The sequence below is a fragment of the Homalodisca vitripennis genome, chromosome 3 (assembly GCF_021130785.1).
Source record: "Homalodisca vitripennis isolate AUS2020 chromosome 3, UT_GWSS_2.1, whole genome shotgun sequence".
Lineage (NCBI taxonomy): Eukaryota > Metazoa > Arthropoda > Insecta > Hemiptera > Cicadellidae > Homalodisca > Homalodisca vitripennis.
This window is the reverse complement of record NC_060209.1, coordinates 122,388,213-122,399,148: the sequence shown is the minus strand read 5'-3', so window position 1 is coordinate 122,399,148 and position 10,936 is coordinate 122,388,213. Positions and strand designations below refer to the sequence as shown.

Here is a 10,936-nt window from a genome sequence, read left to right as displayed (position 1 = left end):
TTAAAGTAAGCTCCATGTAGGTGTAAGAAAACAAAGTTGTAAATTTTCAGTACGTAGGTTCGGTAATCTCCTAGTATGTAAAAAATATTGTGTCTGGAAATATATAAGATGATATTGGTCAAATCAATCTCAAAACACAATTAAGTTGGTTCATATTGTGCAGTTCAGTCTACATTTTCTGTAACCCACTGAGAAACACATTCATCAGTCAAATGAATAATCACAATTTTATATGTAGTAGACCGTAAATTCAGATAATGCACTTGACTGAAAAAAATACAATTTTGTTCCAATTTGTTGTGTACTACATGTATCCATAACTTAAGAGGACTGTCTATTATGTTCTTGTTGAACTCATAGTGCGACATCATTAAATTTTCTCTTTCAGTTTCCTATCAAGATGAGAACCATTTTCTTTAACACTGCATATATTCAGAAATCTGATGGTTGACCACACTTTAAATTGGCAGGAGATTCAATAAATGCACTTGATACATTTTAAACAGAAACAACACAATAAATACAAGTCACCATTGTAATAATAGTAAGCCAGACAGACAAGGAAGGTTCAATTAATTAATTATGTGATTGTCATACTGCTAAGGTACAGAAAAAAACCGTGTAAGACAAGCCATCACATTCTTAATTGTCATTCTTTTTCAATTGAAATAGTAAATTAGTTCATTTTACAAATTTTGGAAAACTTTAAGTAATGCAATTAACTTTATCTCCAATGTATTTTACAAGATAATATTAAGTTGGTATCCAATCACTAGAGTGCTCAAAGTTGTGTTTAGTTAAACCAAATTTCAGTTTCACATTTTCCTTCATGTTAATTTGCACACTGTAACAGTATGTTATAGTTTTTTGTATATTCAAAGAACTCTGAATGGTTAAAATAAAAATACATGTACTATCTTGAAGCTGAATAGAGAAAATATATTACTATGTTAATATAAAATCTTTAGTCTTAAGAAACCTGATCGTTAAGAAAATGTTAGGTAATCTTTCTTTGGAATCCACCTTAACTCTTTGTTAAAGTTAATTGTGCCACAGAAACTTGAGGTTTTTACTTGTTCTTTTTCGTTACTTTGGATGTGACTAAGCAGATAGTCTATACTTAAATTACAATGTTAAATACTTAAATTAGTCTATTACAAATTACAATCTTCTTCAAATTAAATTAAATTTAAATTTTTAAAACAATTAAATAATACTAACTAATAAAACCCAATATAAATTTAAATCAATATTTGTCACAATTTTTATATAAATTCTGAGGAAAGGAAAATAATCCATTTCCAGTTTGATAAAATTTACATGTATATTTTTAGAAAATTTTTGTGGTGTGAAGGCCTTAGAAGCATTCTATATACATTACAAACATCACATACTCATGCCTTTTTTCCTAGCACGGCTGATACAGTCTAACTTTCCAATTGTTTTCATCATTATTAACATTATGACAATATTCACTTTCTTCATTCATAAAATCTTCACTCAACATTAATTAAAAAGTCTTTCTTGTTTTAAAACTGGCTTCTGGTTCAAATTTAACAAATTGTAATATTAATCTGTGATTCATCAAAATACGCTTAAATGAAGGTAATTGGAGTCTTTTGACTGATGACATAGTTAGTAAAGATTATGTCAGTCATGAGAGAGTGCATGCATTTGTTAAATAGAATTTAAGTTTTCGCTGTGATAAAAGGGGATAATTATAATTCTCAAATGTGGTTGGTGAGAACCCTTATTGTTAATAACTTTACAATAATGTGACTGATGAATAATGCCTTGTGTCACTATTGCCTTAGACATGGTAAGATAAAGGAATACTCCACTTACTCGTTATACCCACTAGGAAAATAAATGGGATTAGACAGACCTTTATAGTTTTCCAAGATGTTTTATACATATTTATCGAATTATACAAATATTTATACTTTTGATTTCTCTCTATGGATTCATTTTAAATATTATGACAAATGTTTGAAGAAAATCTTGGTTAATACTGAACTATAATTAAATGCAACACAAATTCAAATGTAATAAAAACTTTAAAACTGTTGAATTTACCTAACCCAAACAAATAAAACACATTTTACATAATTAATGTGCTATTATATCAACAAACAAATTAAAACCATAGCAGTTAGCAGTTATAAATAATGTTGAAAGCATTGATTGTGGTCTATGTGGAGGCATGGAAGTAGGACAGCATGAAGCCTGCTGCCAGCAAGAAGTGGAACCCGAGGATGATGAACAACAGCATCATACTGCGCTGACTCACTGCTGGCCAGACAGCTGACACCAGCACATATCCTGTACATCAAATTAAATTTACAACTCTTGGTTTCTTGGGTGAGGCAAGATAATCTCCACTCATTGATCACATCATTCTTCGTAAATAATGCCTTTCAACATTAAAAATATAATGACATAGAATTAAACATTATTCACAGTCTTGGGAATTACAGTAACCTAAATAGCAGCTTAACTATTTCCCTATCACGTTTGAACTTACAATAATATAAATACAGTCAATTCTTTGTAAAAATTGGACAAATCAGACAGTTCCATAGTGCAAGACACAGCACCAAGGGGTGCTGCCAAGCATCCCAAACAGCTCCTCACAGATGTCTCACGTCTTTCACTTACAGATGGGCTAAGGGATCTACGAGCGTGGCCAAGACTCTACTAGCCATCCAGGAAACATTGACCTCACCTACGTGCTGTCATTCTGTGACTTGTTTAAAATAACTGATCGGAACACCTTTTATTTGAATATAACCAGTAAATATCCCAGTTCTTGCCTCTTTGTTCACGAGAATACTGAAAGATGGGCTCTAAGGGAAAGCTCATGTTCTTGAAATTCTAACAGCGATGTCAATAAAAGTGAGACTGAATATAGGGTATACATAAACTACTGAGGAAGGACAATTTGATAAGGTACTACATTTTCTTCTTTCAATAAACTACTGCACGCAATAAATTGATGCTAAAGATAACATTAAAAGTTTATTCACAAACCAATTAATTATTCAAATTGATATTTCATTTTAAAGAATGCCTACCAAAAGTAGTACACCTGAGAATTTCATGAAGGAGGAAGCAAAACGCTTGTCGCAGCAGTAACCTAGAAGACATTGATACCATTTGCCAATTTGTTTCAGAGTGAAGTTTTTCTGAAATTGCTATTCAAGATATAGAGGAACCTCAACATAAAAAAGGGAAATTCTTGTTGTTATGTAAATAATTAAACCAAGATTTTATAAACTTTATTTACCAGTTATGGCAGAAACTTGGATGCTATCCTTTTTTAACCCACATTATCCTACTGGAACATATAGGACACTTTGGTATCGTGTATTAACTGTTTTTGGTCATGGTATTATCAATACTCTACAGGTAGATCCGAATTATAACAGTGAATAACAACAGTTTAACTCACATTATCTTACTGGAACATATAGGACACTTCGGTATCGTGTATTAATTGTCTTCAGTTATGGTAGCAATATCATGTGGTGGGGCAATATGCTCCCATTCCCAAACTCTCTTTAGACGTTTAGTAACTCTCGTTATTTAAATGTCAAGTACATTATGTATTTGGCGTGCTCACCCAATAGAAGAGAACTTCATGGTGTAGTTGCCATAATACCAAATTTTTCTCAGCGATTAAGGATTTTTACAGTAAAAATATATATATATCTTCGCATTTTTAATTTTTCCGCAAAAATCCATTACACAATGAAAATTTTCGTATATTTAGAAACAAAAAGTATTTACATTTTAAACTTTATTATGTCTTGCAAAGATTGTTAATGCTTAAACCCATTCTCTCTGCACACTATGATGTCTACTATTGCTTATTGTTTTATGGCTTTGTTCCATTGGGAGACTTTGTTTGCTTTTGCCAGAGACCATGGTTGTTGGATCAACAGTCAATCACTGAGGATAAAAATATTTACTGCACTTTCTGACTTTTTACATGAGTGAACCAAACCAGGCCAAGGATAAAAAGAACTGAACCAAGAACAGCTGTTTTACTGCCTGTAGATATATGGAAGGAACAAGTTGTGTATACAATGCTATATTACATATGCTGAAAAGCTTACAACGTTTAATGCTCACTGTAAATTAATAATAATTGTGCAGCAGGAAGACATGGTAACATAAAAAAATATCCAGCTGTATTTTTGCTTCAGGAAATATTTCGTATTTTTAACCCTTTGAGTGCCAAGGGCCGATTTAATCGGCCTAGCAACGTTCCGCATAGTGCCAAGGGCCGATGTAATCGGCCCGATGGTATTGACGAAAATTGCCAAGGGCCGACTAGATCGGCCTTTCCAATATTGGTCATCCTGTTGCTAAATATTGACGTATAATATCGTAAAACGTATCAAATTAAAGCCCAAGAAATATACGACATAATTCAAGTAGTGATAGTTTGTATATATAGTATACAATATTTTTATGTAGCTGATATCTAGAAGCCTGTGGGTCGAACCGCCTGTTGTCACGTTCAGTTGTTTTAATTTGCTAGCTGTCTATTGTGGCTGTATTGACATTTTGATTAATGTTTTAAAAGTTTCCTACTAATATTACTTCAGTTCAATTTCATTATTGAATAAGGTATAGTTTGCCGAAATGAGTAAAAGGAACAGATCGCCCTTAAGCGAAAATATGTCAGATTCTGTTATATGCCCCCAACGCTTAAACTTTTTTCAATGAACTTAGAACGTTATAACACGATGTAGTTGAGTAACAAAACTAACATTATGCCCCCAACGCTAATTTAACTAAACTAACCTAAACTTAAATAATCATGTGATGCCGCGCGGGCTGCCGTAATCGGGATTCTCGAGAAAGATAAGATAACAGCGACAATAATACCGATCGCAATACCTGGAAATGCTTGTTGATTGATGGAATGTTAGTTCTGTTACTCAACTACATCGTTTTATAACGTTCTAAGTTCATTGAAAAAAGTTTAAGCGTTGGGGGCATATAACGGAATCTGACCGCGAAAATACATTAAAATACATTAATTTATTCCTATGATAAAAACACTCACTCAGTTATTTCATCTGAAGGATTTACATTTAAGTTCTAGGTAACACTTTTCAACTTTCAACTGGTTTAACAGCCTGTTCAGCTTAGAGCAGACGAAGTTAGTCTGGTAGCATTAAATTAAACGTTGTTTTATAATTTGCATCAGGTTTAAAAGAAAAATAAGGACTTCGAATCGTATTTCGTAATAAAAAACGTTATTTTTAATACGAAAATATGAGCTATACAATCATTGAGTAGGTTAATACTGATTCCATTTTTACTACAGTCTTCTATTGCAGGCTACTTCATGAGCGAAATATCTCGTTAGCGCTCTCAATATAGGCCTAATGAAACAAGCCCAAAGTAATTAATTTATGTCTGTTCATAATAAATAAATAACAGTTGTATAATCTACCTTGATTTAATTTCTTAAAACTAGTAAAATATATTTTACATGAACAAGAGTAAGTGTGCATGCTGGGGCAGGTTTTCAGCATTTTGCAGCAATATATAAAAAAAATTCAAAACTCAGTTATATATAAATGTATTTTTATGAAACTTGGTACATGTATTCCAACTAACATGGGGAACATAAAATTGGAACATAAAACTCATCAAACAAAAATAAATAAATACTTTTTGTATCTTAAACAAAAAAAATGTGTTTTTTTGATTTTTGCTTATACATATATAAATATATTTTTTTAATTTATGGTCAAAATGTATATATACCAATTTGTAGCCCGTATCTTGCCCTAAATAATAAAGCAAAAAGTGTCCCATTATGTTAATATTTAATGAAGGTGTTAATTTTTTAGTAAAATACTGCAGTAACATAAAAATAGTGCTTGGCACTGAGGGGAATGGCCTGTCACAAATGACTGGCACTGGCTGCAAGACCTCCGCCACATCGCGTGGCACTCAAAGGGTTAAGAGAGGAAAAGAGAGAGATACTGAAGATAAATTTAAATTGTACGCAACTGGTTATATTATATTTCACAAATGTAAGACATTATTGTCTGATAATATTAAAAAAAGGATAATTGTTTACCTTTGATTATTAGATCTAATGTCAATAACTTGAATCATCAAACTTTGCTCATATATACTTGTTTAGGAATATAAAAATACAACATGGATCTTAAGTTTGATTTAAAACTTTTAAATTTAGTAGTCTGGACCTCAACTATATGGCTTCGCCCCGAGAGATAGCTTGCAAACCACTTATTTGCTGTGCCTATGATGCCAAGTGATTTTAGTTTATTTGAGATGAGGTTATGTCCTAGGCAGTCAAACGCTTTGCTATAGTCAAGAAGAAGTGCGGAGATGTATTGTCCCTTGTCTATCTGTTCAATAATATTTCAGTTAAGTTAATAATAGCAGAAGGGGTAGATCTTCCTTTAAAGAACCCATGTTGACTTTTATTAATTAAATTTAGTTTTTTCAAGTGTGTCATAAGTCTAAGGAGGACATTTTTTTTGATATCTTTATATCTTTGAGAAGATTGAGACCAGGGAGATTGAACTATAATTTTGCACATCACTTGTGGATCCTTTATTATGTTTTGGGTACACTTTTGTTAATTTTAGTGTTGTGGGGAAATGGCCTGTGCTGAGAGATTTGTTTATTATGTTTACTAGAGGTGGTATAAGTTCATTTGCACAATATTTTACATTTTTAGAGGAATACTCATCTACTCCACTTGACCGTTTAAACTTTAGAGAATTTATAACTGTCCCCACTTCTTTACTGTTTGTCGGTGTTAATATTAAGAACTCTTGGCAATTATTTTTGTTTCTACAGGCAGTTTCATCGGTGGCATGATTATCCAGAAACTGTCTATTCTTTTGCAGTGTCAACTCAGCCACCTGTGTAAAGAAAGTGTTAAAATGGTCTGCTATTTTCTGCGGGCAATCACACTCCCGGTCGTCAATATTAATGAGCAGTTGTGAGTCTGTGGTCTGTTTTTGTCCTCTCTTTGTATTGTTTATAAGACTCCATAGGGCTGCAGTCTTGTTGTCAGCTGTTGCAGTAAAGTTTGAGTTGGGGTTTTGTTTTAATGTCCTAAGTTTTGTTCCGAGTTAGCGAAAAAGACAGGAGGTCTCGGAAGCGCGCCCCTCCCAAACTCGGAGCAAATAAAAAAAAACAATCACATGCCACTAGTGGGAAGAGACAAAAAGCGAGACAAGATTTCGAGTACTGGATATAATTAGTAGGTGGCAAACATTTTTCCATGCAAAATACAATATACAGTTAACTGCAGCACCACGGTGCACCGCGTAACTTAAAAAACTAAATAACAACAATAAAATAAATTCCAATAATAACAATAACATAATAAATAAATAATATAATATTAATAACACAATAAATAGAAATTTGGTCTATAAATAACATATATCAGGTACGGCATGTAGGAAAAATTATCTTTAAAACAGGTAAGTGTTTATGAACTGAGGGGAGGAAAAAGGTTGTAGAATTTCTAGGCCCACTATTTTTAAAAAGTAATTTGGTTTCAGGTTTGTAGCCAAAAAAATAAAAAAAATATTTAAAGCCGTTTTTTCGAAGGAGGCGGGGCTTAGTTGCCTCCACGAATCCGAATTAAAGATGAAATCCTCCCCTTCAGTTCATGTAACTAAACTAAATACACACTACTCTTAACACTGGCCCCTTCCTCCAGATCTAATATCTGGCAGCGCTCGCTGCACCCCAATCCTCGCAAGTTCAGTATTAGAAAAGTAAAAAAACATTTTGGATCCAACCTTGTTCCAGATGAAATGAATATGAGCACATGCACTCCGGTTGGATGCCGGTACAGGAGCACTGGCAGGGCGCGGGGCATTCAGTTTTGGTTTCAGTGGTTTTCATTGGGCAGACTCGCCGCACCAGTCCCGCTGACGACACTCACGGGGACCCTGCCGAAAGTCGGTGAATTAGCCAGCCATGGAGAAACGGGAAGAACAGAGAACAGCCAGAACACAGTAAGCTTCTTACTCCGAACGTGTCTGACCGCTCCGAACGTGTCTGACCGCTCCGAACAGTAGCCAGAGCCAGTGCCGGTGCCGGTGAACAGCTGGTCGGTTAAACCAGTCAAGGTCAACCAGCTGACCTTAACCAGGCAGAAAATCAATACTCTGACGGAGTGACTCCCCCACCGACTGACAAGAGTGGCCGAGGTGGGCAAATAAAAGAACAAAAATAAAATTGTCCAAAACTGAGCCCCGGCTCAACCTCCCCCACTAAATAGGTGCAACCCCAAACAAAACCTCTCCCCACTGAAAAGAAGAACCAACAAGCTCTGGCACAGGAAACGGGAAGTCGAGAACCCTAACAGGAAACGAAGTCCTGAGCAGGAGGCAGACAAAAACACGATTCCTCCTGAAATTTTGAGAGGCGCCTCTCTTGGAGAAAGAAGAAAAATAAGGAAAGAGAGTAAAACGACACCACAGGGAAAACCCAGGGCGTGATCAGTCCCCGGACACCCCCGCAGCCGCACCAGTATCCAGAGCATGACCAGAGGTATCACCACGGAAGGCCTTCAGATGAGAAACGTGGGCCCTTCCGCCACAACCTCCCCGATACGGATCAACCAACTCAGCAGTAACTGGGGAGAGAAACGAAGAATCCGGTGGAGGACCTGTCCACCGATAGCAAAGTTTGGCTGCCCGTTTATCCACGTGCCGCCGAACTGACCGGATGGGCCTTACAAAAGGACAAGATCCCCCACCTGGAAGGGGTTAGCAATACGTCCCTTATTGAATTTTCTCCTCACCCTTTCCCTAGACTGCAGGAGCTTAACCCTGACTGCCCTCCCAAGTGTCACTCACATTGGGAAGTAGTACCAGGCACTGGTAGAAGACTATCCAGACTCCAGAGATTAGACAAGGGATCAGAAGGAGGACGAACTAAAACATGACCTGGAAAGGCGTGGAATCATGACTTTCGTGAAGAGCAGAATTGAAGGCTAACTGAAGCCAGCTCAAGGTTTTCATCCCAGGTAGTTTGTTTCTCAGCGTGATAGCGATGAGGGCGGCTCTGAGATTGCGATTGAACCGCTCAGCATGAGAAGGCTGGGGGTAGTAAGGAGATGTCGTAACATGTTTGATTCCATGCCCAAAACAGAAGCGATGAAAACTCCCTCGACACGAATTGTGTTGCCGTTGTCTGAGACGAAGGGTGGCGGGCACTCCAAAATTCTGTAGAAGGCGGGACTTGAGTGCCTTGACGGTGAGCGACGCCGTGGCCACTCCTAAGAGGAATCAACCAGCAAAACTTAGAGAAAGCATCCACAGCGACAAGCAGGGAGGTGTTTCCCTGACTTGCTACGGGGAAAGGGTCCCACATAGTCAATGAACACCTTTTCAAGAGGCCGCTCCCGCCACCCTCGGAGGAAAGAAGTCCTAATTTGGTATTTTGTGCTGGTTTACTGACCGAGCAAAGATGACAAGCTCGTACTCTACCAGCAATGTCTCTGTCCATACTCTTCCAGATAAACTTATCTCTGATTTTAGCGATGGTCTTGTGAATCCCTAAATGACCGCCCACGGGAGAAACATGAAAATAGGAAAAGACCATCGGTATGAGGGCAACTCGGCAGAACAATCTTGGGACCACCTCCGCGTCGGGCACGACAGCAGAGGACACCCTTGACAAGAAGTAAGGAGAGTGGGCTCTCTCCCTCCTGGAGCTCACTAATGATGTTTGACAACTCGGGGTCTTGAAGTTGGTGAGAGCCAAAACTCTCAAAGGCAGCGGGGAAATCCAACATCACCGTCCCACACAACGGTGCTTGAGAATCAACAGGATCGCTGGGTAGATGATACATTCTAGAAAAGAGCATTGGCGACGACGTTTTGGGTACCGCGAATGTGCTGCACCCTGAATTTAAAGGCCGCAATTTTTTGACAAACCCAGCGACCAATCTTCCCGAGTTGTCGAGGATGGTGGCCAATAGCCAGGAAAGAGCCTGATGATTGTCAGTTTCCAGCAGAAATTCGGAATGCTCTAGGAACCTCCGAAACTTATCCAATGCCGAAAACGACCGCCAAACCACTCCAGCTCATAAATAGAAGATTTCTTTTCCTGAAGGGTCAAAGTCCTAGTTGCAAAAGCTATAGGTTGCCGAGCACCGTCGAATTCTTGAGAAAGCACAGCTCCTACAGCACAGGATGAGGAGTCAGTCTGCAAGATGAAGGGCCTACTAAAGTCCGGTTATTCGCAGCACAGGAGGTTGGATAATGGCCTCCCTAAGCAGTTGAAAAGCACGTTCTTGATCTTCACCCCAAACGAAACTTTGCGTCTTTCCTTCTTAAGGTGTTCAGAGGGGCGGCCACCTCGGCAAAGTCAGGAATAAACCTACGGTAGAAATTAACCATGCCGATGAATCTGGCAACACCCTTGGCATCCTTCGGAGGGAGGAAAATCCCGAATTGCCTTGGGTCCTGGCAGGGTCTATAGATACACCCCTAGACGACACGAGGTGACCGAGATAACGATATTTCAGACTTGGCGTAAGACACCTTCTCCGGATTGACTGTAAGGCCAGCCCTACCCAACCTAACCAAGACCTCCTCAAGATGTTTAACGTGTTCCGTGAAAGACTCACTGTAGACCAGAAGGTCATCAAGATAATTAAAGACATACCTGAACTTCACATCGTGGAAGATGGAGTCAAGGCAACCTAGTTAACGTTTGGGCCCCCACAGCTAGCCCCATAGGCACAGATCGGTACTGATACAAAAATTCCACGGAACACAGAAGCCGTCAGAGGACGTGATTCCTTCTTCAACGGAATCTGATGATGATAGGCTTGGTTCAAATCAAATATAGTGAAAAATTTGGCCTTACCGAACCAATCAAAAGGCAGAATGGAGATCGGGGA

At 37.7% G+C, this 10,936-nt stretch overlaps 1 protein-coding gene across 1 annotated transcript in view; it reads right to left on the bottom strand.

The window, feature by feature from the left end:
* LOC124357468 (protein YIPF2) overlaps nucleotides 1–10,936 on the bottom strand; it is a 29,753-nt gene continuing 18,817 nt past the window's right edge. Inside the window, exon 3 of the mRNA XM_046809296.1 lies at nucleotides 1–2,322. Within this exon, the coding sequence (XP_046665252.1) occupies nucleotides 2,192–2,322 (131 nt within the window). The 3' untranslated portion in view covers nucleotides 1–2,191. The remainder of the gene's footprint in view (nucleotides 2,323–10,936) is intronic.